General features: G+C 66.2%; 2 protein-coding genes and 1 long non-coding RNA gene across 3 annotated transcripts in view; 2 read left to right on the forward strand and 1 right to left on the reverse strand.

Moving 5' to 3' along the window:
- Positions 1-6,819: 6,819 nt before the first annotated feature.
- Positions 6,820-10,296, forward strand: LOC125173985 (uncharacterized). The gene is made up of 3 exons (XR_007155213.1): positions 6,820-8,177; positions 8,302-8,451; positions 10,009-10,296. It is a non-coding gene; the product is annotated as an uncharacterized LOC125173985 (long non-coding RNA).
- A 6,206-nt stretch (positions 10,297-16,502) lies between these two features.
- Positions 16,503-21,450, forward strand: FAAP20 (FA core complex associated protein 20). Its single transcript, XM_047873240.1, has 4 exons — positions 16,503-16,606; positions 16,919-17,048; positions 17,149-17,435; positions 21,289-21,450. The coding sequence occupies exons 1-4, from the start codon at positions 16,545-16,547 to the stop codon at positions 21,359-21,361; spliced, it is 552 nt and encodes a 183-aa protein (XP_047729196.1). The 5' UTR covers positions 16,503-16,544; the 3' UTR covers positions 21,362-21,450.
- Positions 21,451-24,364: 2,914 nt separating this feature from the next.
- The window catches only part of PRKCZ (protein kinase C zeta), a 98,605-nt gene continuing 95,845 nt past the window's right edge, over positions 24,365-27,124 (reverse strand). Inside the window, exons 17-18 of the mRNA XM_047871673.1 lie at positions 25,123-25,238; positions 24,365-24,834 (exon numbers count right to left, since the gene is read on the reverse strand). Of these exons, the coding sequence (XP_047727629.1) occupies positions 24,747-24,834; positions 25,123-25,238 (204 nt within the window). The 3' untranslated portion in view covers positions 24,365-24,746. The remainder of the gene's footprint in view (positions 24,835-25,122; positions 25,239-27,124) is intronic.

The raw sequence follows: 27,124 nt of genomic DNA on the forward strand, positions 1-27,124 counted from the left end.
TGGAGAGGACTCAGCCTGGAGGAGTGCAGAGAGAGCCTGTGTGGGCGCTCTGCCCTGCGGCCCCACCCCTGCCTGCAGGACCCTATCCCCCGAAGCATCCTGTGCTGCTCTGGAACTTACACCTTGCCGGGCATGGCCTGCCCGGGGCCCTGGCCATACCCCACGGATCACAGGGTGGCCGCCTCATGCCTGTGCCCTGTAGCCCTGGGCCAGCCGGGGCCCCAAAGTCAGAGCGTGTGGCCTCCACGTAAGCCAAGAGGGGTGGGGGCACAACGCTGCAGGGCGGAGGGGATATCAGGGCCGAGCCGGGGCCTGGACATCACCAGCATCCTTCAAAGACCCGCCCCCACCCCCCACCCCGCCTCTTTGCCCTACAGACACTGCTGAGCCGGGTGGGCACTGGGGACCCGATGGGGGCAGGAAGGGCAGGTTCTTGCCCGCAGGAAGTTTCCCACCGGCACCTTCCAGAGTCGGTCCTCCGGGGCTGGAATTACCGCAATGCCGCTTATGACCATCAGGCCACGTGGGCAGAAGTGGGATCTGGGTGCCTGGGGCTGTACGCACACCCCAGTATCGTACCTTCGAGGCACTGAGTGGGGAGGTGCTACGGTCCCCGTGTCAAAGCAGAGCACGGCGAGGCTCAGGGTGCCCCCCGACCTGCCCAGAGCACTGTGGGGTGAGCCGGTGGGAGCCTGCCACAGGGTTCAGACAGGTGATGTGGCGGTGAGTGCTCCGAGCGCCCTGGTGAGTGCTCCCAGCATCCAGGGAGGGGCAGCAGGGAGCCCCTCCAGACAGCCATTTCCCCAAGCGGCTGTGTTCCCTCCCCATTGTGGAGGGAGGGTCCCACCTGCTGGGCCCCCACCCCCACCGAGGTGTCCCCTCTCTCTCCTGTATCTGCCCTTCCCCACAGCAGCAGGACACAGCCTCGTCTTCCCTCTCTCGGGCCCCCAGCCCCACCGGCTGCCTCCGTTAGGTCCTTCCAGCCACGCGTCCCGGGCGCCAGCACTGTCCTCCCCCTCCTCCGCCCCCCACCCAGGCTCTGGAGTGAGCCTCCCCTTGCCTGGTGCTATCTGCCCTCTGCCTGTCACCTGCCCCTTGCCCGCCAGGGGCCCTGTCACTTAGCAGCGAGTGGTGAGTAGACAGACTCTCATTAAATCCTGGTGAACCGACTGACCAGCTGACAGAGGTCCGAGGAGGCACGTTGCCTCAGGCCCAGCCACTGGTCTGGCCAGGTGTCCCGGGTGCTTCCTCTTGTCTGACAGGCACCGCCCTAATGGCCCCCAAACTGCGGGGGCCCTAAGACCTCTACCTCTCTGGGCCCGAGGTAGCCTCTCCAGGAGACAGAGAGGCCAGGTTGAGTTAGGGTTCGAACCTACTGCAGAGGAGGTGAGAGGACGCCACACACCCCAGAGGTGAGGGGCCACGGGGGGGGGGGGTGCTCCGGCAGGGAAGGGAGAAAGGGGAGTCATCCTCAGAGCGGCAGAGTCCCAAGATGAGGAGGGCAGCTGGCGCCCCCCTCCGGGGCTCCCTCAGTGCTCCCTATAGGGTTTTAGATGACTTAGGAGGGTTCTGTCAGCACCTGGCTGGTGGTGGGGGGGGTAGTAGGGCCCGCACCCCAGGCCTGGCCACAGCACCCGGCCCCTCCAGGGCCTCCTCCCGTGCCAGGGGGACCCAGGTCTGTCATCTCCCACCCCAGGCCCCTGGGCCCCTCTCTCCTGGAAGCAAGGCCACAGGCTCCCCTCCCTGAAAATCATAAACTGTAAATCGGAGACACACTTGGTTCCCCGAGCAGGCCCCCTCCCGCCCTCCTGCCGTCATTCCTGGCAGGCGGACCAGTGAGCTCACTCATTACATAAGGCATGTGAGCTATTTCTTGGGGGCAGGAGCTCCCCCTGCACGGGGCTCGTTTCCCCTCTCCAGCTCCAACCACAAGCCAAGGGGGTCTGGGCCTAAGAGGCAAGACCCCCATGTTCCCAGGGCCCCCTCACCCCGTGCGGGAGGAGGGGCTGCTCAGCCCAGGTCCCAGCCCCCACCCCTCCAGGAAGAGGAGACCGAAGGTCCTCCCTGAGCGGCACCCGGAGGGCGGCGGGCAGCGACCCACCCCAGCCAGGTCTCAGGCATAAGGGAAGGGGTCCCAAGGGCATCACTGGCTGCTGCGTTTCAGTCATGGCTCCCAGGACGGGCACAGGCGTTCCTCTCTCTCTGGATTGGGGGTCGCTCCCGCTGGCACCCCCCCCCCCGGCCCCATCTGGTGCTCTTGGCCCCTCCGAGGACACCCGGATCATCCGAGGGCCCCAAGCCCAGCGACATTTCAGCCAGGACGTGTGCTCCTGGGAGGAGAGGCAACCAGATATCACTTTGCTCAGAACAGAGGACCCCCAGGGAAGGATCCCGGGGGTGGGGTGGGGGGATGGAAGGAGCCCCAGCAGGACAGCCATGTTTCCCGAAGGTGGGCCCCAGCCCAGGGAGCCCTCCACTCGCTGCTGGGGGTGCTCCCAGGAGCCTCCCGCCTCAGCTGTTGGGGGACAGGGGCCCAGGGACCTCAGACCCCCTGCCGCACTTCCGTGACCGACGGGGACTGAGGGTGACCCGTGAGGACACAGCTTGAAGGGACGGACGGGCAACATGTGCAGGGCATCTGGGGGGCAGGCAGCGGGGAGCAGGGCAGGGCCGCTCCCCGCTCCCCGCCTGGAAGGGGGGCCGTGGACGCGGGTGGGGTGGGCGAGCGGGCCGCCTGCGCTGTCTGCCCCGCGGTGGGGGGCTCCTCGGCGGGGTGTGGGGAGGGGACGGGGGCTTCGCAGCGTCCCGTGCGAAGCCCCCGTCCCCTCCCCCCACCCCCCCTGCTTGGCCCTGCCTGCAAGGAGAAGTCGGGAGGACACCCAGCCACTCGCCGCCCTGCCCGCCGCCCGGAGGGAGGCCTGTGCGGCGGCGCTCAGGGCTTCCAAGGCGCCTCGCTGCGCCCTGCGAGGGGACAGGGGACAGGGGACAGGGCTCTCGGGCGGCGGGGACGCGGGGAGCCCGCAGGCCGGAAACAAGACCACGGCTCCTTTCTTTTCAGAGACTCGATTTCTTGGAACGCACACCCTTCGGGTTTGCTATTTTTACCCGCCCCAGCCTTCCGGTCTCCATGGCGACGCCTCCAAACAGCAGATTCCAGGCGGCAATGACGTCACCTTTCCCCTTCCTGCCGCCCAGGCCTCCGGGCGCTGCCGGGCCGACCCCGTCGCGCGCCCCCCTGCGCCCCGGCCGGGCCCCCACCCCCCTCCCCTCCCCCGGCCGTGGGGTCCCCCGCGCCCCCGCGCCCCTGTCCGCCCGCCGGCGGGGCCTTGGGGGGCCCCGCGGCCCGTCCCCGCAGGGCGGCTGTGCTGGAGCCCCCGTGGCAGAGGGCACGGGCCCAGGGCGGCCCTCCCTCCCGCTCCGGGATCCCTGCCATGCGGGCCGCCCTGTGGGAGCTGCGCGGGCCCTCGCGGCCGGGGAGGCAGGGGCAGGCCGGCGCCAGGCCTCGCTGGCCGCGGGGGTAGCAGCCCGTCTGGCCTGGGAAGCCCCTGCCGCTCCCTCGTCGGAAACCGGTGACCTACGGCAGAGGGGCTCCGAGGTGGCGGGAGAGCCGCAGGGGCCCGTGGCCAGGTCCGCTGAGCCCCTGCCGCTGTGCCCCTGGGCGTCCGAACCCCCTCCCGCATGGTGGCAGTCCTGTCCGGGCCTGTCGTGGGCCATGCGCTGCACACCTGGGTCCTGATCGGCAGTGGAGCCGTGCGGCCTCTGCTCCTGGGCCCGGGTCTCCTACCGGGGGTCAACCGCCGCGTCCGTGTGGGCCAACACTTTACCCAGCTGTCCCTGTAACGCCCAGCCTGAGCTCAGTCCTCGGCGCAAACCAAGCACAAGGACACTCGGGGCTGGAGGGCCAGCCATGTGCGACTGGGGTCGGGTGGGAGCGTGGGCTCCCCGGGTCACCGCCCCCCTCCTCCCGTGAAACACCCTCCCCCCTCCGGGTGCTAGCGCCACACTGTGGACTCACTTTCTCCACGGTGGTTGAGGAGTCTCCTCGGTGGCTCTGGGGTGGGAAGCGCTGCGTGGGGTGGGGGCACCACAGCCCTGCTGTGGCCTGCTGGGGTGCGGGGGTGCTGGGGGGCCCCACCCCCACCCCGAAGCAGGGCCCGCCCCTCCCCAGCAGCCCAAGGGGCGGAGACAAAATAACCCCCCGGCCCCCACCCCCAGCAGCCTCCCCCACCCAAAGCAGAAGCTGGGCCTGAGGTTCAGAGAGGGGAGCAGGACAGGCAGGGCAGAGGCGGCACCGTGGGGGGGTGGGGGCCGGTCGGAGAGTCGGGGCCACGCTGCGTCGGGCCAGCGTCCAGAAGGGCAAAGAAGGCGCTTATAGCAGCTACACCGTCGGCTGCGGTCTCTGCTCCCAGAAACGGCATTGAAACAAGGCGGTTTCGAGGCTCACATTCCTGCCCTCCTGCTCCATGCGAGGTACGAAGCCCCAACTCGCCCCTGTCTGACGTGGGCAGGCGCGCTCGCAGGCCCGGGCACGAGGCAGGCAGGTGGGCCGCCCGTCTCCAGAGCCCCGCACAGACGCATTCACAGAAAGGTGTGCAGAGAAGCGGCCAGCCCTGCAGGTGGGCCTCGTGACCCACCCCGCCCCTGCGAGCCTGTCTGTCCTCAGGCTGTGTCCCAGGGGCCCTGCCCGTGCTGGGGGCCCCAGGCAGGCGGCTGGGCCCCCTGGAGTGGGGGTGGCTCTAGCCGGGGTGGACGGGGTTGTCCACTTAAGCACCAACTCCAGCGGGCTCCGTCCAGACAGAAGACAGGAAGGGGTCACTGGGTCTGGGGAGCTGTTGGACACTGAGGGGCCTGAGAGCAGGTTTCATGTGAAGGGTGTGAAATTTGAGGACAAACAGCTCGTGGCCCCGGAGCAAGCGGAGTCTGGGCACCCCCGGCACCCGCGGGCAGTCCTGTCCGTCTGCCTCTCGCTCTTTAACAACGCAGGCTCCTGGGACCACCACTGCCCCCACCCTTTCCTCCTGACTTGACCTTTTGGGCTCCTGCCAGGCCCCACGCGAGGCCCCTGGTCTGAGCTCCGGTCAGCCAGACGTGTCCTGCCCAGGCCGAGATCCAGGAGGAGGTCAGGGGGCTCTGGCCCTGAGGGGCGGTGGTGTCCACGGGGGAGACCCCATGCCAGGCATGAATGTGGAATCGATTTCTTCCACCAAGTTTACCAAAGACCTGTATTTACTGGGAGATGAGCAGGAAAAAGTTCTTGTTCTCAAGTGCTTACAGTTTCATGAGAGACAATGGAAAATTAAATTTCCATGTGTTTTATACGAGATGGGGACACACAGTCCTACAAAGAGTAGGCCAGAGTGAGGTAGATGGGATGCTGAGGGGGCTCCTTATGAAGTCCATTTCAACAAAGCCCTAAAATGGGTAAGGAATGAGCATTCTGGGTGGAGAACAGCAGGTGCAAAGGCCCTGAGGCAGCAGCTCTGGTCAGGGTCCACGTGGAGGGTGGAGGGCAGTGAAGTAAGGAGGAGGAAGAGGTGTGGGAGGGTGGGCAGATGACACTGAGCCTGCTGTTCACCCCCAGCATTGCTCCCCCAGGGACAGGGTCCTAGGGGGTACTGTGTCGAGCCTGAGAGCCCCCCCCTCCCACCTCTGTCACTGACAGGCTGGGGCAGAAGAGCTTCCGGGTGGGGCGAAGGGAAGGGAAGTTCAGCAAACAGCACCCCCTGCCTCCACTTTGCTGCTGGAAACACTGAGGACTGGATACGGACAATAGATTCCGAGTGGCCGAGGCTACCTTTCTGAATGCTGTGTCCCCAGGCTGGAGTGACAGCCAAGAGGAAGTCCCTCGCCTGGCCCTGGCCAGGCTCCTCCGCGGTCCCTGGGCAGCCCCTCCCCACCCTGCTCAGGGACCCCCTGCCTGCTGCCCTGCCCGTGACTTTAGGAGTTGGCCATGGGGCCGGAGGGCCTGGGTACGGGGTGCAGGCTGCCTGGCCCGCCACCCCCAGAGCCACCTCCCACAGCCCCACGGACACGGCAGGGAAGGTCCTGCGGCCACGGGCCCGGCATTGGCCTCTGCCCAGCACCTTCCACAGACCGCCCCACCTCCAGGCCGAGCGCTGCCCAGAGGCTCTCATCTCCGTGAGTAATGTTTAACTTGGAAGGGCTGCCGGGGAGAGGTTAACAAGTTTGGATTGGGATCTGCCTGCTGGAGGGGGAGAGGGAGAGGGGAGGGGGAGAGGGCAAAGTTGAGAGGGAGGAAGGGGGGCAGGAGGCGGGGCTGCGGCCGGCTCTCACCGGGGGGCAGGGCTTGAAGGGCCCCTCCCTGGGATCTCCCCCCTGCCAGCCGGGCCCTGCCAGCGGCTCCTCCCCTGGGAGGGGGGCTTTGAGGCTGAAGACACACCCTGGGCAGCGGGCTGAGCCCTCTGGGCTCGGTCTCCCCCACGGGAACCCCGCGGTCAAAGCTCCGGGGGAGAGAGAGCACGAGGAGTGCGCACACACACACACACACAGGCCCATGCGCACGCACCAACACACGCTCAGGAACACGGGCTGTGGGCGGAAGGGCCCCCTGCGGAGCCAAGGCTTCGCCGCGAGGGACCCAGGGAGCAAGGATGAAGCCTGGCCGGGGTGGGGGTGCCGGGCAGTAGGAACACCGAGCTCCTGTCCTGCCCCCTCCGGCTCCGGTGTCCATCGGCCACACCTGAGAAGGCCGAGGGGCGCTGGGGAGGACTCCACTCCAAGCGACCAAGGGGAGAGGCCTTCTGTTCCGCCCTGTGTCGGGGACGGGCCACCCCGGGGCCGCCATGCTAGGCGGGGTCTGCCCGCCTCCCCCACCAGGACCCTGCCCAGGCTGGAGCTCCCTCACACCAGGCAGAGCGCCCCCCCACCCCCCCTTCAGCATCTGTAAGACAACGGATGCCTTTTCACGAAGATGGCTCTTCAGGGAAAATGCACCCCTCTCCAACCTCGGGTAGTTTTTCCTGACCGGCTTTACCCCTGGGGGGCCCAAACACCTGCTCTTGGGGAAGGGCCTACCCTGGCTGGTTGGGCCCCCCGGCACCAGGTGGAGCAGGGGTCTCACCCTCACGGAGTAACAGCAGTTGATGGAAGATGCTGGAAGGGAGTCCCTCTCCCGCCTCAGCCAGCCCGCCGGCCAGCCGCTGTTGTTTCTCTAAAGATAAACTGTTTCACTTTGAACTTCCTCCTTGAGAATTCTGAATTCGTGACCTGTCTCGTGAGCTTGGCAAAGGGCCTGGACAGAGTAAGGATATTCCCACCGCCCCCCCCCCCCCGGTGTGCATGTGATTGCACGTCAGAGCCCGGGTCTCTGGGCGCCCTCCCCCCAAGTGGTGGAGCCTGGGTCTCGGGGTGCCCCCCGCCCGAGTGGTAGCTGGCAGGGCACCTGGAACCCAGCTGGCGCTCTGCGGTCGGTGTATTTGCATCCCCTAAAATTCAAGGTTTCACCTTGAAACCTAAGCCCCCACTAGAGAAGTGAGGACTTTGGGAGGCGAGTAGCTTACAAGGGGGAAGCCCCATGATGGGATCAGTGCCCTCGAGAGGGGACCTCAGAGAGCTCCCTCGCCCCTTCTTCCGGGTGAGGACACAGCAAGAAGTCGGTCATCTGTGACCCAGAAGAGGGTCCTCAGCAGACCCCGACCCCGCCGGCACCCGGATCTCAGCCTTGCAGCCCCCGGTCTGCGGTAATCTGTGAGCAGCCCAGACGGACTGAGACAGCGGGCGTCAGCACCCCTGCCGGGGTGCGCTGGCTCTCAGGCCAGGCTGGGGAGGAATGGAGAGGCTGAGGCCAGAGGGACCCTCGCTTTCCCCGGAGGAGGGCGTTCTCAGGGCCCAGGCCCACCCCCAGCTGGGCTACAGAAGGCCCGGGTGGGGTGACGAATCTCCGGGGTTTCTCCCACCCTCAGCAGTGTGTCCAAGCACGTCAATAGGGGATTTGGGGACAGTCAGGAGCCCCTCGCTGGAGCCTGCAGCCTCAATGCGGCAGGAAATGCCCGGAGTGGAGACCACGGGCTCCTCAGGCTCCTCAGGGCCCTGCCCCCCAGTCCACGGTGCTGCCCACCACACGTGGCCCCCGAGCACTCACTCTGTGGCCAACGGGCCCTGCACTTGGTTCCAGACATCTAGCGTGACCAGAGAACGTGTGACAACACGCTCATCACGTACGTGCGGGTTCCTCGTTGAAATGTGATGTTTTAGGGATGTTGGGCTCAAATGAAACACGTTATTACAGTTAATTTCGCCTACTTTCTTTCACACTTCCACGGGGGCTACTGTCATTTACAGTGACCTGGGAGGAGGGGCCGACAGGGGGACAAAGGCCGCGATGGCAAGGGCAGGTCTGAGGATGGGCGCATCAGGGACAACTGACCAGCAGAGAGAGGACAGTGCCTGCAGGTGACAGCAGGGGACGCCGGCGGAGGTGGCGAGGCCCAGGTCTGTTTCACAGGACTCCGTGCTGCGGGGCATCACCACCACTTGAGTACAGGTCCCTCACCAGCTATCCCCGGAAGCCCCGGCCTGTGGGGACAAGGGCAGCTGGAACCCACCCCAGCTGTCCCTCTGCCACGTACCCACCAACTCCAGGCCACTCTGGATGCTCAGGGGGCCTGGGGCTGTGGCCCTTAGGGAAGGCTGCCCAGCAGTGGCAGGCATCTGGGGCGTCTCTTTGTCCCCAGGGGGCCCCTGTGGCCTGAAGTCCTGGGAGATCTTCCCTCCCTGTCCACATGGCTTGGTGGCTTTTTCTTTGTACTGCCCGCCCCCCAAAGCCAGATGCTCTCGTTCCGTGGGGAAGAGGTGCTGCTTGTTGGCGGCTGTGTGGGGGGGGGGGGTCTGGCCATCCTAGGAGGTGGGGGGGTTGGGCATCCTAGGAGGCGGTGGGGGGGGATGGGCATCTTAGGAGGTGGTGGGAGGGGCTGGGCATGGGTGCAGAGCAGGGGGGACAGTCAGCTCCCCAAGGGTCTTGGGGGAGGCGGGTGCAGCAGAGGCCCCTCCAAAGCTTAGGAGCCCCCGAACGGGAGGAGTCGGCCTCACGCTCTGCCCGGCCTTGGGCACCCAGCTCCGCCCCTCGCGCTGTGGCCCCAACCACTCCTATGCCTGGCCCCCCCGGCTGCCGCTGAGGCAGCGAGACCAGGAGCCCAGACAACAGCGAGGGGGCGCTGCGTTCAAGCCCCAGCTCTGTGCTCACTGTCCCGTGGTCTAGGACTAAGGGACGGATGGCTCCTGGCCTCAGTAGGCCCGTCTGTAAATGGGGCCGAATGACGGCACCTCCCCCGCGGGGCTGGACACGGGCGAGCAGGCTGGTGCCCCCGAAGCGAGAGCTGGGCCTGAGGCCCCTGGCCCCTCAGTGGGGCTGCTCGCAGGGCAGGGTGTGGGAGAAGCACACATTGACACACACTCACCTCTGCCACCAGCAGAGAAATGCCACGGCTCTGCCATGGCATTTCTCTGCCACGGCTCTGAGAAATCAGGGGCCTGTCCCTGCCTCCACCCCAGGCAGGACCTCGGGGGTACCATCCCCACAGCTGGGAGACCGGGGGGGGGGGGGGTTGCTGCTCAGGCCCCAGCTGCCCGCCCTGCCCTCCACGAAGGGGTGGACGATGACCGAAGGGGCCAGGCACGTATGACCCATGTGTGCCGAGGCCGCTGGGCCGCCTGGCGTCTGGCGGGGGCGGGGTGGCCAGCAGCAGAGACTTGCCCAGCGATGCGTTAGCAGAGTGCAGGCCACACGGAAGCCCCCACACTCCCCGTGGGAACAGGGGGAGGCGGCGTGGGAGGAGAGGGGCTGCTGGTGGGGCCTCCGCGGTGGCCAGCTGGTTCTGCCCTCCCAGCTCCACCTGGGGTGGGGGGGACAGGACCACCTGCGCCTCCCCGCATCCCCGACAACAACCCAAAAGGAGTCCTGTGTTCCAGATCCCAGTGCCCTTCTCCCTCCCCAGCCCCCTCCCTCCCTCCCCTCTGGGTGTTTTCAACCATCACGCACCCCCTCCCCAGGCTTCTGAGCGGCCAGCTGGGCCTGAAGGTGCCTCAGGGACCGGGGGGCCGGCTGTCTCCCGGGGCTGCCGCTCCAGCCGGGACCCCTCCCTCCGCATCCTGGACTGAGGGCTGGAGAGTGACAGGCTGTAGACTGAGGGCTGGAGAGGTGAGGCCCCGGGGGAGACAGCGTGACCCAGGCAGCGGGAAGGAAGGACAGGCCCATTTCAGTGGCCCAAGGGGACTTGGGGCGGCTGCCTACGTGGGTGCCCCCCCTCCCCCGCTGCTTGGCCCCGGGCGGGTGTGCGGCCAGTTCAGACAAGGGATTCTGCAGGCCGGTGTGCCAGGGCTCCCACCGGCCGGACGGCCCCTGCAGGCCTCAAAAGGGACCCTCAGGAACCAGGGCTGCCCTCTGGCCTGTGCAGGGGCGAGGGGGTGTTGCCAGGCCCCGGAAGGTCCAGGCAGCAGAGTCGGAGAAGCTCAGCGCCTACCTGAGGCCCAGGCCCCGGGGCAGCGGTAGCGGGCGAGGCTGGGGCTCCTGCAGCTCCGGCTTCCTGAAGGGTGAAGCTGAGGGGTCTCAGGTCAGAGAGCCAGCCTGGCCCCTCCTGCCGGCCCCCTCGCCGGGCCAGGCAAAAACCCTACCAGCTTCCTGCTCCAAACCTGGCAAGCGGAGACACAGACCCTCTGCTGGGGACTAGTGTCCCTCACTGTGCCGCGAGCTGATAACCCTGTGACCCCTGGTGGCAGCCTGGCCCTCTGGTTGGTCAAAGGGTCCCAGTAAGACTCAAAGGCTGATAAATAACTCCAGGTGCCTGGCCCCTGGGGGTAGGGGTAGAGGAGAGAGGGGGCTCCCCCTGCCCGTGCCCAGCAGCCCTGCCCCCAAAGACCTCTACCTGTCATTGCCAGGGAGGTCAAATAACCATCCACTGACCCCTGACCCAGCCTCTCTGCCCTCAAATGGAGGAGGGGGCCAGAGAAGAAGGGTCAGGGTGGGGGCAAAAAAGGGGGAGGGGAAGAAGGAGAAAAGGACAGAGAGGAAAAGAAGTCAAGTGGGAGGAGGTGCATAAAGGAAAGGGGAGGGGAGGAGGGAGGGGAGGAGGGAGGGGAGGAGGGAGGGAGAAGGGGAGGAGCACGGAGAGGGAGGAGGGGGAGGAGGGGAGGGGAGGAGGGGGAGGAGGGGAGAAGCGGAGGGGAGGAGGCAGAGGAGGGGAGGGGGAGAGGGGAGAGAGAGGAGGGGGAGCAGGGAGAGGGAGGAGGAGGAGGTGGAAGGGTAAGGGGAGGAACAGGGAGAGGGAGGAAGGGGAGAAGGGGAGGAGTGAAGGCCCAGGCTGAGGCCCAGCAGCTCCTCTGACAGAGAACCCCCCCCCCTACTGTGGGCCCCAGCAGGTGCCCCAGGAGCCAACTCAAGGACACCTCCAGGGAAGCGGATGACAGCTTTCCAGGTCAGAGCTCTCTCACAGCGCCAGGCTGGAAATTGGCCTCACAGAAACGGGGGCTCGTGGTGGCCGCGCAGCCATGGCTCATGGTGGCCGAGGCCGGGGGCCTGGAAGGCACGGGGACCTGCCGGCATCTCAGGAAGTCAAGGCCCCGGCAGGGTTGTCCTAAGGAGGCAGCAGGTGGGACGAGCGAGCGGTCCCTGCGGAGAAGCCATGCCCACTCTGGGGAGGCCGGGGGAGGCCCCGCGCTCGCTGGGAGTGGGTCTGACCCCTGTCGCCCCGTCCTGGGCGCCCCCTGGGACATTCGTGAGCTTGAGGCTGAGCTGGGCCTGCTCCGGGCCATACTCTCAGGCGGCAGCGGCCTCCTCCGCTCTGGGGGGTGGTCAGCGGGCAGGGGGTGAGACAGGCGGGTCGGGGATGCCCAGTCGCCCCCGACTGACCGCACCGCACTGGGTGCTGAAGCAGACGGTGTCCCGACGCTGCCGCACAAACGACTGGGGGCTCAGAACCACAGAACTAGTCCGTGCTCGCACAGTCTGGGGGCCACAGTCCCCACTCACAGTGGGCAGGGCCGCCGTCCCTCGAAGGCCCCGGGGAGGACCTTTCCTGCCCCCGGGCCGCGTCGCTCTGGCAAGCTTCCCTCTTCCCACAAGGACACCAGTCGGGGTGGACTGCGGGCCCACCCTGACCCAACGCGGCCTCTTCTTAACTTGATTCCGTCCGCGGAGACCCGGCCTCCAGATCGGGTCCCATTCGCGGGTTCCCAGCGGACGCAGTTTGGTGCAACGTGGCTCGACCCCCTGACGTGACCCCTGCTCCCCACAGGAGGAGAGCCCCCGGCGCCGCCCACCCCCGGCTCACACTCGGGGTCGGCCGAAGAGTCCCGTCTGGGCCCCCTTTCGGCCGGCACCCCCGGAGGCTCTGGGGACACGGTGGGGGGCAGACGGCAGGCTGGCCCTCCGGGAAGGTAGCTGCACCCCCGGCCTCCCGGTGGACGGAGGGCCTGTGGAGGAGCTTCAGGTGGCTCAGGAAGGCTTCTTTGCGCGGGGGGCACCGGAGCAGAGCCCGAGGGTCAGCAGGGGGCCCGGTGGGGGGCAGAAGCCTGAGCCGGAGACACGGGGACACAGGCAGGGCCGGTGTGGCTGTGCAGAGGGCATGGGCGCAGGACGGGGCAGGGGGCGCGGGACGCGGGACCTCACGGCAGTGACAAGGTTCTACGGGACGCTGGGACGGGGTGGGGAGGCTTGGAAGCAGGGCTCGGAAACTAGTCCCGGAGAGAGGTGGGGGCTCGGAAACGGGGCCGCCGTCTCTCCCGTGCCAACGCCCAGCTGTTTCTTGGCTTTTGGGCTCGTAGAGCAGGGGCTGCAGCCCGCTGCCCGCCGCCGGGTCCCGGCCGTCCACGCCCATCCCTCTGCGGCCGGGAGGGGACCCCTGGAGGAGGCCGCGCACGCCCTTGTTCCAGAACCGGTGAGCGGGCCCCACACACCCACCGCCGCCCGACAGATCCTGCGATGTTTCCCAGGCAACTGCTTCAATCTGGCCCGTCTACCAGGCACTCCGCACGCCCACGGATGCCTCTGCCTGGCTGCGGGCAGGCTTGCCAGCCTGGCACACGCCGGCCGGCAGGTGTGGTCCAGCGGAGCCCGGCGCCTGGCTTCGTCAGAGGGCCGAACTCTGCGGAGGAGGCGGCCCGGCATTCCGGGCCGTCCTCACCTGGAGAGCAGGCACGGCCGGGGCACCCCGAGCGGGAGCCCTGCTGTCCTGTCACGCGGCAAGGGAGGCGGCGGCCGCCGCCGTGAACACGCGCCGCCCACGGCCAGCGTCACCTACAAGGCCGCTCCGCTTTCCAGGGCTCTCCAGGTCGTGCCCGCCAGCTTCGGCCCCTGTTCCGCCCATGTGTGCCGTGCTGACCCCATTTGCACGGTGGCCCGCGGGCAGAACCGCCCCCCCCCCCAAATCCAAGGAGGGGGCGGGGGGCTTAGACCGCCCCAGCTCGTTCCGGGCCAGGATGTGGCTAGAGGCCTCGCGAGGCTCAAGCCCTGCCTCGGAGCAGGGTCTGATTGGGAACCTCGGCCGGGCTCCCGGGGACATCGGCACCTGTGGGAGGTCGGTCTCGCTCCCCCAGAGGGAGCGAGGAACCCGCACCCACCTGGCTCTGAGAGCACCAGGAGCCGAGACCTGTGCTCCCTGGTGGTGGAAGGTGGCGGGAGCGAGGGGCCCCTGACCGCCCGGCCGCACATGTCCCACGCTGGACCCGGCACCCGGGAGGGGGTGGCACCGGCCCATCACGCGCATGCCAGCACTGCCCTGCGGACGGAGCCGGGGAGAGCTCGGAGTGGGCTGCCGGCTGCGGGCTCCCGCACCCCTGCCCTGCACTTGCTGCTTTGCCCGAGGGGGCCTCTTCTCGCGGAGACGGTCTTCGTAGACGCGAATTTGGCTCGTACGGAACTTGTCTCCGCAGGGCGGGCATCCGTCACGATCAGAGCTGCCTGTCACCGCGGCGGGCGGCCCAGAAAACGTGAGCCTTCAATCAAGTTCAACGTCCGACCTTCTCCTGTCCCACACCGCCGCTGCGTCGGGGGACCTGGCGCTTCCACTCCCCGTGCAAAAGGTCCTTGTGCGGGCACGGGCAGCGGGCAGCTGTCTGTCGCGCAGGCGGTGGCAGAGAGGGGGAGGGGCAGGGCTTCCTGACAGGCGCCAGCACCTGCCCCCCGCCTGGCGGGTCACCCCAGCTCCGTTGTCCGTGGAAGCGTCCCAGGCTGTGGGCGCCGGCGGGATGGGGGGAGTTGATCCCCGGGAGCCGGATGAAACCAGGGAGGAGGAGCCCCCAGGAGGACGAGTTGTACACGGTGCTCTGGCTCCCGGAGGGCCTCTGCTCCCCAGGCGGCGCCGGCCTGGCCTGGGGACCCGGGCTTCTCCCTTGGCAGCCAAGGGCAAGCAAGGCCCCCTGGGCTGGAGAACGGGTGCCCCCCGCCCTTCTGGGCCCTAGGCCACAGCCAGGCTCTGTCAGGCCCTGACTCTTTCCCTTGGCTCGCGGTCACCGGGTCACCTGCCCTCACCGGGGCACCAGTCCTTACCAGGGTGTCACCTGCCCTCATCAGAGGTCACCTGCCCTAACCAGGGGGCCACCTGTCCTCACCGGGGGCACCTGTTCTCACCGGGGCACGACTGCCCTCACCAGGGGTCACCTGCCCTAACCAGGGGGTCACCTGTCCTCACCGGAGACACCTGCCCTCACCGGGGGGTCACCTACCTTCAGGCCAGGGCAGTAGTCTCCCTGCCAATGCCTTGCTCTGCCTTTCTTGGTCAGGAGCCCAGGCCGTGTGAGGTCTACAGAGGAAGGCACTGGAAGGGGCAGGAATAGTTGGGACACTGAACCGCGGCGCTCAGCTCCCGGAGAGAAGTCAGCGCCTTCCTCTGCCTCAGGCGTGGCGCCGGCCCTCCCGCATGTCCCCGTGGCCCGGACCGCAGAAGTGCTGGCGTTTCCATCAAAGGCTTCGAGGCTGTGGAGGCTGAAGCCGGGCACGTGGGAACCCCTGACACGAGCTGCTGGGCAGTCCCGGGGCTGCCGGGCTCCTGCGGCCTGCATGCCCGGGGTCCGTCTGGGCTTCCCTACCCTGGGAGCAGGCCCCGTGGTAGGTCGCCTCCTCTAGGGACTCCCGGGACCCCCTGCTTGCAGCTCTGCTGGCTTATGCACGTGGGGTCTGTTTTCCATCAGTGGGCAGGCTCTGGGGGTGAGGACCCTGCCTCGTTCCCCGGGGGGCGTTAGTATCTATGATAGTCCCCGACACAGGTAGACATTCAGGGAGCATTGGCGAACAGGCCCGTCCCCCCACCCCACCCCCCCACCCCCCCCCCCGGTGAAGGTCTGTCCTGGCAGCTGGATGAAGGGTGACCTTGACCTCAGGATGGGGGGCCTTGGGACTGGAGTTTGCAGTGAAGGGGGGGTGCCCAAGACCTGGGCTTGGCGGAGGGCAGGACCGTGACGCACAGAGGGGCCAGGGTGAGGAGGGTTGGAACTGGGCCGTGGGAGCCCTGAGGAAGGGGGTGCAAGAGGAGAGCTCCAAAGCCGCTGGGGTCCCAGCGCCTCAAGTGACATCCACGTGTCCACGGAGGGGAGCTTCCGCCCCCCCCCCCCCCCCCCCCGGCTCCCTGCGCACTCCAGCCCCGGTGAGGTGGGGGGTCACCCAGGGGCCCGTCTTGGGGCCCACGGGGCACAGGGCTCCCCCGGAGCAGCAGCAGCGGAGGGTGCCTGGACGTTTGCTGCCACCAAGTGGTGGGCTGGGGGCTCGCCTGCGAGAGCCCCCCAGCCAGATCTCCAGGAGCCCCCACAGGCCCTCCCCTAGAGGCCCCCTCCCCAACTTGGCTGGCCACCTGGACCTTGTTGCCTCACTTTCCCCCCCCTTAATTAAAAAAAAACCAGGTTCCTCCCTTTATTAGGAAAACTCGATGGTCCTAAGGAGGCTAGTCCCTTTCTCCGCCTGGACTGAGAGGGAAGCTGAGGGTCCGAGCTGACCCCTGCGGCGGGAGGGGGGAGAGCCAGGGCGGGCCCAGGCAATGGGCCAGGTGGGCTTTAACTGAGGGTGGCTGCCGGGGGCGGATGCGGAGGGGCCCCTGGCCTGACTTCATGTACGGTTTCTCCTCCCAAACCTCTGCAGACCCCAAACCTACCGGGGGGGGGGGGGCAGCGCGAGATGGGTCCCCCCCACGTCCCTCTGCAGCTGGAAATCAGTTCCCTCAGTCCCACCTCTGGTTAGAGGAGGAACCCCTGGCCTCAGTCTCCCCAAATGTTGAGGTCAGAACCCCTTCCTCCCTGACGGTGTCCCAAAGGCGAGGCCGCCTCGGGGCCGCGAGGAGCAGGCTGTGGGGTGCGCTGGGGTGGGTGCAAAGCGCGGCTCCCAGCGCGCACAAGGGCGGGGTGGGGTCAGGTCGAGGAGGGGGCCCGGGTCCACGGCGCCCAGGCGGGAGGTTGGCGCGCGGGACGGGGGCCCGGGTCCTGTCCCCGCAGGGAGGGGCCGGGGAGCCGGCGGGGAGCCCTGCGGGGGCCGGGGGCGGGGCCTGTCTCGGGGGCGGGGTCCGCGGCGGGCCGCCCACTTCCGCCGGACGCGCGGCTCGAGACGAATGGAGGCGGCGCGGAGGCCGCGGTTGGGGCTGCGCCGCCGGAGGCCGTCCTCGGGGGGCGGGTGAGGCCGGGGGCCGCGGGACGGGAGAAGGGGGCGCGGGGCGCTGGGGGCAGGCCCGTGTGTGCTTCCCGGAACCCGGCTCGCTCCGCCCCCTCGGGGTTGTCACCCTCCCCCGCGCCCCCCTCCCCGCTCCCCCCCAGCCCTCCCCGCCCACGCCAGCCCCCTCCCCCGCGGGACGCACGCTCACTAGGTCTCCCCGCTCCAGCCCCACCCCCCCGCCGAGGTCCTCCCGCTCCCACCCGCCCTCCCCGAGCCCCCTCCCCACGGGCCCCCTGCGGAGCGCCCCCCACTGAGGTCTCTCTGCTCGCTCAGTGGCCGCGCGGGGCCCCTCCCGGAGGACGGAGGCGAGTGCGCGCGGCCGTGGGCGGAGCTGCTGCGCGCTGCGAGAGCGGATCTGAACCCCGACGGAGAGCTGCCGCCGCTGCCCGCCTTCCCCGACCCGGTGCGTCGGGGGGACCCCCGGGGTGGCCGGGTGTGTGTGTGTCCCTGGCCCCGGAGGCGCCCAGGCACCAATGACGCGGCCCGTCGACCCCATTTGGCAGGAATCTGGACGCGGTCCCGAGCGTGCCGCGTCCCCCGAGGTGTTCACCGTGGGACCCCACAGCTTTTCCTGGACGCCCTTCCCGCCGGCCCCGAGCGGAGGTGGGGGCTCAGGGCGTTGCTACAAGCTGCTCCTTGGGGCCGGGGGGCGCCCGGGGTCCCCCGCCCGGTCCCCGCAGCGACGTCTGGGGCCTGAGCCCCGCGGGACCCCCGGCGCCCGGGAGCGACCGTGGGAGGCGGCGCCGACCCTGCGGACCTGCCCCATGTGCCAGACCGACTTCGCCCCCGGGTGAGTGCGCCCCGCCCTCGGCCTCCCTCCGCCTCTGCGGACCCCAGCCCTGTTTGGAAACCACAGCGGGCTTTAGGGGGTTCAGGGTGCCCGAGCTCAGTTGTGGGCCCTTCAAACAGTAGTTCGTGCGGGCGGAGTGCGCGGCGCGCAGGGACTGCACGCCTCGGGAGACGGGCAGGTCTGGGGGTCCGCCGGCCCTCTCCTCCCTGGAGAGGACGCCACGGCCCGTGGGGCACCGAACCTCTTCCCCCGCCTCTAAGCCGGTCCACCCTGACACAGGGTCCCTGTGGTGACTGCCAGACTGTGGGGTCACCAAGCAGTTTCCTGTGTACATAGTTCACCGGTACCTTCCCAGTGGTTTTAAAAATGACTTTTTGTGTGTAGAGGTGTTTTGTTCTTTAAAAACTTGGTGTATATCTTTTAAGTTTTTTTTTTAAGTAAGGGGAGTGGCTCCAATTTTGTTAAGATATTAATCTCCAGACGCCCAGCTCGTGGGCCGTGTGTCACACAGCTCAGGACACAGACGGGGTCACAGGGGTCAGGATTATCAAAAGGATCCCGGTCAAGTGAAGTGAATGGACAGCAGGTTCAGTAAGCGGACCAGCACCGGACCTCGCGTGGCTGGGAGAACGGTGTCCTTAAGTCGCGGGTCACGTCCCTGGTCCCCGGAAGCAAAAACAGCCCAGGACGGTGAAGACAATGGAGCCGCTGACGACAGAGCAAACACCAGCAAACCTTGTCAGAATAGGCAGCGCGGAGCCCGCACGGGAAGGCCTTTAGACCCGACCTTCTAATCAGAGAGACGATGTCCCGTCTGTGCTCAGCTGTCGGGGCTTCTCCAGGCTGCGCTTTGTATCACAACAAGCCTTTGAGAGCCTGGTGTTGGGGGTGGGCCCGGCACCCCCGTGCTCATCTCCTCGAGGAGCCCACGGGTCGGGTGAGGCAGTGGGTGAGGCCCCGGCAGGGGAAGCCACCTGCCGGGTATGGAGAAGGGAGCCCGGTGGCCCACGGGAGGTTCCCTGGCTGTCGTGTGAGCGCCAGGTCTGCAAAGTGTCTGCAGACCCAGCCTTTCGCCGTCCTGCCTGCCTCTTGCTAGAACCGGTGTTTGGGGCTGGCTTGCCCGTTCTGACAAAGCAGTGAGCACCTTTAAACCGGGGGTGCTCCTGATTTCCTGACTCATCCCCATCCACAGAAACCCAGGGGCCGGAGGTACCTTCGGGAGCCCCGGAGGGAAATCGTTTTCTGGAGAGCTGATGCGGTCGGGGTGCCCCAACTGTCCTCCTGTTCTAGGGGGTCCTTTTTGTCCTTGGCATGCTGGCATTTCTGCACAGTCTAAAAAACAGACTTCCAGCGACGGAGACGTTACAGAAAAGTTCCAGTTTCGAGTTTTGTAAGCAGTCGAAGGAAGACTTGGGAGCGCGCCTCATTTTTCCCAAAGTAGGTGTCGGCGCGTTTGGGCTCATGTCTCCGCGCGTCGGAAACGCCGTGGCACGTTCTTCCACTTGACGAGGGAGAGGGTCCGTGGGCCAGAGCACACCCCTCAGGTTGTGGCTGTGACTGGGGACAACAGACATCCCGGGTCACTGGAAGCGAAGGCTCACGTCCTTTGTGGGATGTTCGGGGCAAGGAGACAAACTGGGCCTTGGGAGGGCCCGGGTTAGCAGGTGGACACGGTAATCGAACTGTCAAATTGTCTTGTGACTTTTCTAGAAAAGCGTGGGCTTTTAGTAATTCTTGGGAATTTTTTAAATGTAATATCTTTCATTCAAAACCAAAAATTTTTTTTAAAGTAAACTCTACACCCAACGTGGGGCTCGAACTCATGATCCCTGACGCCAAGAGTCACACACTCTTTTGGCCCAACCAGCCAGCCGCCCGACTTGGGAACTTCTCCCCCGAAACCGAAGTCATGCATTGCTCTCCGTGTTCGTCCCCGGGGGGGACAGACGCCCGTAGCGATTCTGGCGGAGTATCGTCAGACGCGCCTGAGGACAAACTTGCTGATCTTCTCAAAGCCTTAGCGTTTTCCAGGTCACTCGGGGCACTGCTTTATTCTTCAGTGTGACAGACGACCACGTACTGGGTTCGCCAGACCGGGTGTGAGCCCCGTGCCCTGAAGATGTGCCTGTTGCCGCGCCCGGTGCCCCGTGTACTTTCTGATGCCCGTGAGTCACACACACACACACACACACACACACACACACACACACACACACGGTTGGGAAAACAGGCTCCCGTGGGCCAGCTGACGTGAAGACGTGGAAACCGGAAGCTGAGCGGTGTCCCCTGTGCTCCACGAGAGCCTGGCTTGTTGGCGTCTTGCGGCTCCGAGGCCCCTCAAGCTGCCAGACACGGAGCCCGCTCTGTTTGAGTCGGAAGCCAGCGGAGGATCTTGGGCTGAGTCTCCTCTTGTGCGGCCGGGCCAGCTGTCCACACACTGGGTTCCCATGTGACAGCGAGGCAGGCCTGCCTTGGGACAAGCTGCTGCAGGGACTGTAGAACGGGTCTGGCCGAGACAAAGCTCTTTCACCAGGGGGAGGTCCGAAGGGGCCCAGAGGGTACCTCCCAAACACCCCAGACAAGGTGACCTGGTGCAGACCTTAGAATATTCTGGCAGCCTCGGAGAGAGCCCGCAGGAGCCCCAGGGACTTCAGAGCACACCGAGCCGCCTACAGGGTCTGAGAGGGCGGCCGACGGCCACCAGAACGGGCATGGGCTCCCCGAGCCACAGGGTGAGGGCGGTGCTGTGGCCCTCAGGGCCTCGCGGTGATGCCCCGGGTAAGGGCCTTTCCCCTCTGGCCGGCGAACTTGGCCAGCTGACCAGGATGGCCCTAGATGTGGGCAGGGGAAAGGTCCCATCTTGGGAGGCCTCTGAGAGTAGAGAAGCCATCTGGGCAAATCCCCTCAGAGGCCATGTCCCACAGGCGTCTCCAGAGGTCCCGACAGGACTCAGGACGTTGTATGAGGCGGCCGTTCCGTCAGCCACTGATGGAGACCTGGGGAGCCCCGGTGGGGAGGGCTGTTGGGGCAGGACCCATGTCTTCTACTCTAAGGTGCGGGTGGGGCCTCGGCCGCCATGACACATGCCCGGGCTGGGGCAGAGGTTGTGGGTGACATTCGAGTCCCAACGTGAAAGGGGTCGTCATCCAGGCTGCCGAGCCCAGGGAGACGGAGGAGGCTGGGCCCGTCCGGAGCACGGGCAGGGCTGGACGAGGGGGGCCTGGTCCGGGGGTGGCCGGTAGCAGGGGGCCCGGGAGCTGCGGGGCGGCCAGCCACCAGGTAAGGTAGACCCCGCGCTGCAGCGGACACAGGAGCTACGCCGCTTGCAGTCGGGGGGCTCAGCCCTCTGGGGGGGTGGGCACGAGGAAGACCGTGAGGCCTGACGGAGGAGCCGCTGGCCCGTTCTTGCACCGCTGATAGTCTCTGCCGATCCCCTTTCCTGGGGACGGGCTCTCAGGCCCCAGCCCCAGCAGTCGGCTGGGAGCCGTGAGGCTCTCAAGCCGAGTCGGGGCCAGAATGCCCTGGGGGGTTCGTTCAGACACAGGGTGCCCCCACCCCCCAGCCTCAGAGGCAGGAGTCTGCGTGAGCCTCGAGAACGTGTCTGACGGACACGTGGCAGGTGCACTGAGCGCCTGGGCCCAGAGAAACCTCCCCAAGGGACAGGATTGGGGAAGGGCCTTTTCTGGTTGGTGCCCCCTCCCCCCCCCAGGACCTTCCCCTGGGTTCTGACCAGCTGTGGAGACTGGGTTTCTCTCTGGCTGACCTTCGCTGTGCTTGTCAGCAGAGGGAAGGGCGGGAAACGTGTGTGCTGGGTGCCCTTCCCTCTGTGTGAGTGACCATCTCCCTGTTGCAGGCTGGCCCAGCTGGACATCGACAACCACCTCGCTCAGTGCCTGGAGGAGAGTGCAGAGGACGTGGTGTGGTGACTGACCTGCGTGAGCCCCGTGGGCCGAGGCCCTGACTCCACCTGCCAGAACCGTTTTGGAAGCTGCCTATTAAAAAACGTGTCCGTGTGGACTGCTGGCGTTGTAGGTAGTTCGTCTTGAGGCCGAAACACAGGATCCTTTCTGGCTTTCGGGAAGCGGGGTGCTTTCCTGTAGTCGGAAATGGGCAGAGCCCCTCGGTGGGCGGGCCCAGGCCCACGCAGATGAGCGGAGACTCTCGCGAGCAAACTAGGCATCTGTCCCAGAGTCGGCCATGTCTACAGACAGGTGGACGGGCGGGGGGCAGGGCATTCTCCCGCCTCCGCGGACTGCGCTCGCACCGTGTTTTAATTCCCCGGATGAACTTGTTCCTTGCACGGCGCAGACTGCTACAGGGTGAAGAGAATCACTGTGAGGCACCCCGGACCTCACCGGCGGGCGGCGTCTCCTCCAGTGGGGAACTTCAGGGCAGGGAACGGGCCAGGCGCCACCGGCAGTGGGCAGGCCGGCCTGCCGGAACATTCTGCACCAGCCCTGTGTTGTTCTGGCTTCCGGGGCAAGTGGAAAATGGGGCACGAGACCGTATAGGTAGTTTTCCTTCTGGTGCTGGTGGCCCACGGGCTCTGGTGACCTCTTCGTCCCCACCACAGCCACGTGGCTGTAGAGCGCCGGCAGCGGGAAGCGGGTCACACAAGCCATGGAAAGACCACGGAGGGACCGGGTGGCAGACGCCGCTCTGAAAAGACTACTACCTGGGACGGGACTCCAACTGGGGGAGCTTCTGGGAAAGGCAACACCGCGGAGACGGGAAGAAGACCACTGGTGGCCAGAGGATCGGGGAGGGGCACGAATCGGGGGGGAGGGGCACGAATCGGGAGCCCGGGGGGCTCTCGGGGCCCGAGGCTACTTTGCATGAGCTGAAGTGGCAGATACGTGTCCTGAAACGTTCTGTGCAAACCCGCGTGCTGCCCAGCACCGAGACGTACACGTGGCACCCTGGAGACGATGCCGCGTCCCTGCAGCCTCTCGGAGGGGGACCACGAGGGTGGGGGGTGCGCGGGGGGGGGGGGGCTCTGCAGCTGCCCTGCCATTTTCACGTGAACCTGAAACTGCTCTAAATAAAGCCTGTTTTTTAAAAAACTGCTGCTTCCTAGAAACATCCACTGTTGACGAAAATAAGATCAAGTGTGTTCACTGCAGCCTGTGCTAGAGGGGCAGAGTCCGGACGGCCTGGGCCCGAGGGCGGCAGCATCGTCTGCAGGAGGCAGGCGGCCAGCCACACGGCTCGTAACCGCACAGACCACGCGGCGGCTCCGGTTTCCTCGGGCCAGCAGAAGGACGCGCGCCGTTCGGGGCCCAGAGCCGTTGGCAAATGTCGGGATGGCTGTCTCCGACCCCCCGTTCAATCTGTCCTGCACCTTAATCTATACTTTGGCCACAAGCAGCACGCTGCACACGTTCGCACGGGAGCGGCCACGCTGGTAACTGGGAAGCTGGTGGCACCGTGGCAGGGAAATACGTGCTGCAAATGGGGACAAATCCGGGGCCCCTGCAGACGTTGTCCTTGTACCCACTGTGGCAAATGGCCCCCATCAGGATGAAGGGGGCTCTCAGGGGACGTTATCCCTTTCCTGGGCGCGCTGGGGGTCTCACCCTCCCCAGGTGACGTCCGCTCGTCCCCGGGCGCTGCTCACCAGTCACGAGTGACCGCGTGGCCCTCCGACAGGAGCCGTGCTACTGGGCGTCACCACCGGCTGTGACACTGAGACCCCGAAGTTGGCTCCCGCATCTGCTCTGCGGTCCTGAATTTCGGTCTTCGGAGGCAACACTTCCGGGTTGCGGTTGAGGTGCCGGTTGGGGCGAGTGTCCGTGTCGTGTAAAGGCTGCTCTGCAACCGGGGTGGGAGGGTCCAGAGGCCACGGGCGGCCGGGGGCTGTGGGTCGGTGGTGCCTCGCCCTGAGCACGCGAGTCGGCTCATCTGCCGGAGTCAGGGCAGGACGGGGGCACCGCCACGCAGGCGCCCCCTCGTTTCCACTTCTCCCACCACCATCTCCTGCCCCGAACCCCCAGCCGCGGGGTGCGGAGGCGAGCCCTGGTGCGCGGGGGATGCGGTGCGTGGGGTGACGGAGCACAAGTGGGCAGAGGGACACTCGGTGTGTCCGGCGGGTGGAAGAGGAGCCCTCCCACGCCCTGCCCGGGGCTCGAGCTGCGAGGAGCGTGTTGGAGGCGGCTCACCTCCTTTTAGAAAACCTTCAGTTTGGCATTCATCCGAGGAGGAGGGTGATGGGCGCGTGCCACCTGGGCAGGTCATGGGGGCAGGAGGCGGGCTGTGTCAGGAGCGTGCGTGTGGGTGTTCCAGACTTATTCCGTAAGCGGACGGCCGCCCACACAGATCTGTTCAAACTTCCCAATTCTGAGCATCATTATTACTGATACAAATAGTTTTAAAAAATTTAATACGTAAGACATCACGTAGGCGCTGCTTAGTGTTTTCAGAAGTATTTTGTGCGAGTTTAGTTCCATTTTCTCCCTTTTCTGTGGTCTTCGGGAGCTTCGGGGAGCAGCGTTAGGATCTAGGATCCCGGCCCCTTGCCATCCAATGCCCCACTCTGGGTGAGGCGTGCCCTCTGCATCAGCCTGCACCGCTGTTCAAGCACCTACGTGTTAAGGGCCACATGGGGGGCTCAGCCGGTGAAGGGTCCGACTTCGGCTCAGGTCACGATCTAGCTGTTCCTGAGTTCAAGCCCGGTGTCGGGCTCTGTGCTGCCAGCATGGAACCCGCTTCGGATTCTGTGTCCCCCTCTCTCTGCCCCTCCCCCACCCGTTGTCTCTCAAAAACAAACATTAAAAACAAAAGTCAAACAAAATATGTGTTAAATCTCAGCGACAGGAACTTACCTAGCCTCCTGCAGGTGCACGGCCCCGCCCGCTGCGGCCCGCCCGTGCGATGTCACCTGCCAGGCCGGGCAGGCGCCCCTGGCAGGAAAAAAGGCACGGAAGGCAGGCTTCGACATCATGGGCACATTTTATTCCTCAGGACGTTACAGGCTAACTCTCCTGGCGGAGCAGGTCAGTTCTGTTTCTGTGGAAAGTGTGCACCTTCGAAATCGTGGGGCAGTTTGTCCCTCGGACACGGTCACCGCGGCTCCTCCGCGGCGCAGGCACAAGAAGCAGGTTCCTCCAGCACGAAGCCGGCCGCGCGGGCCCAGACGCGAGACCGGTCCGCCCCGAGAAGCGCCGGCGGGACGCCCCCGTCCGCGGTCTCAGCGGCAAGCGTCCCTCCCTGGCCGCGCCCGGAGCCCCGCGCCCAGCCTGGCATGCATGCGCTGTGGTTAAGGATAGAGTGAAGGGGTCATTCACAGACGTGTCCATGACACAGAAGACGGCCTCACACGGACTCCTCGGTGGACAGCAGTAACGGGTTGATGTACTCAAAACCTTCAAACTCCGACTGGTCGATCCTCTTTATGACGTCCCTGGGTGCACAGAACAGCGCGGGCTTGGGTCAGCCCCGCCCCCTCGGCAGGCCCCGCCCCCCGCCATGACACGCCAGCCTCCGCCCCAACCCCAATGAGGCCCCTACGGCCCCGCCCCCAGCAAGCCCCGCCCCTGCCCGTAGCCTCCTAGCCCCTCACAGCCCCGCCCACAGCCTGCGGCATCCCGCCCCCAGAAGGCCCCGCCCCCAGCGGAGAGCCTCCTAGCGCCCAACAGGCCCCGCCCTAGCCTTCCCCCTGCCTCGCCACGCCTCCCTCCCGAGGCCTTACTCGTCGTCAGGGGTCAGTTGCACGGGCTCGCTGGTGAACTGGGTGTCAAAGTTGTCCAGACCGTACTCGTCGGTTATCTGGGGCTGGAACGGCGGGAGGGCCTGCTTCTTCTCCAACTGGGAAGGACAACGCGAGAGGTCAGAGCCGTGTACTGTGCGTCGTCTCCACGGATTTGGGTTTTGGAAGGGACTTAAGTCACAGAATGGAATAGGAAGACGGGGTTTAAACACGTCCTGTATCTGAATGCCAGTTTTCCATTCCCTTAAACACAAGATCTGGGAAAACGTATCTGAAGCCAGAAAAGTCCTGACCCGAGTTAAAAAAATGCTGGCGGTACCTGGGACAGAGCCACGCTGGGCCCAGTGGTCCTGCCACTGAACCTGACTGAAGGAGGCTGCTCTGGGGAGTTTTTTTGTTTCTTACATCTTGGAATCCCGGTCATAAAGGAGCGGGGACTTGGCAGGGACACCACTGCCCACGCCGGTGCCTGGGGAGTGCCCATCCCGCCAGGCCCTTCCTCGCCATAAAGCCATCGTTGACCTTCTGACTTTCTAACCGCAATGCTCACCAGGTAGGAAACAGGACTCCTCAGGATCCAGACTCTGACTTCCAAGTCACCATTTATGGGGCTGGGACACACTTGTGCCACAGGGCAGAGACAAGTGCCCAGGACAGGTGCCATTCAGCAGCACGTCACATGGGCGAGGGTGGGGAGGGCCTGCCGGCTCAGTCCCTCAGTTGCACGCCCCCCAGAACACTGAGCCATAAGTGGGGGACGAGGGTCCCTGCTCCATGGATCTATCGCGTTGGGTCTCCTCCCTCCCATGTAGCCACACGTGGAGCCAGCCCTGTGCAGCCCCCACCCCTCAGCTCCCGGGGCCTGGAGGGCCTTGGAAGGGCTGAGCCCGGGTCCTCCTGCGGGGGCCGCCACATGTCCCTAAGCAAGCCGTGGGACTGTCCAAGACCAATGTGACGGGGAGTTGTTCCGGGCACGGAATGTGACAAGCATGGGCCCCGCTTCAGCCAGTGAAGGACATGAGGGTGTCTTAGACGTGAGTGAAGTTGTTTCCGGCGGCTGACCAACACGCACAGGGACGTGGCCAGCATGGCAGCCAGTCACAGGGCAGAGACACGCGTCTTCTGTCACCCAGAGGATGCCAGGAGGGGTGCGTGGCAGAGAGAACGGCTGTCCCTGCAGCCAGAGCGGGTCAGCCGTGTCCAAACGCACGGGCTGCCATGGGGCTGTGCCTGGGGGGATTTTGCAGTTTCTCACCTTTGTGCAGTTACCCAAATTCTTTGGTCAGGACGAAGTCTTTTCCCACAAAAAGTGGGAAGGGGGGCATTTCTTAAGCTAGCTCCCTACCTTAGGTCTTGGCTGCTATAAGATTTAAACAGCAAGTCATGGCAGATCAAGAAGCGAGCGCACCTGGGTGCTCACCTGGGCTCCTCCCTGCCCTCCCCCCCCCCCAGCCTCCCTTGGACCCCCTTTCCTCAGTCAAAAGCAGGAGCAAGAACGGTGCACCTCGAGTGCCTCTGGGGGCGGCTGCTGATTGGCCGCACCGGGTGAGATCAGAAGGAAGGTGCTGGAAGGGGCTCGCCATGGCGGCCGGGTGGGTCTGTTCTGTTGGGCTAAAGGAGGTGGATGGCCCTGCAGAGTGTGCCAGGGCCATCGAGGGGCTCGGTGCCGCCTGAGAGGAGGCTGCCTCTGGCGAGGCCGGGCAGGGGACCGCTGGGAGGGCAGCAGTGGGGGCGGGGAGAGGCACAGGCCCCGGAGGCCGAGTCCCCGAGGATGGGGCAGAAAGGAGGGGCAGGGCAGGGTCCAGCTGACCGCAGGGCTCCAGCCCCAGCCCGGCGGGAGGCTGCTGCTGCACGCCGTGGCGAGACGGGGCTCCAGCATCTCTGCGCGGGGCTTCTCTGGTCTCCACTGCTCCCTGTTTCCCCAGCTCTGGGCTATGACCCCCCAACAGCACGTGTGTGGAGCAGGGACTGGCCTGGGGGCCAT

The sequence above is a fragment of the Prionailurus viverrinus genome, chromosome C1, assembly GCF_022837055.1.
Source record: "Prionailurus viverrinus isolate Anna chromosome C1, UM_Priviv_1.0, whole genome shotgun sequence".
Classification (NCBI taxonomy): domain Eukaryota; kingdom Metazoa; phylum Chordata; class Mammalia; order Carnivora; family Felidae; genus Prionailurus; species Prionailurus viverrinus.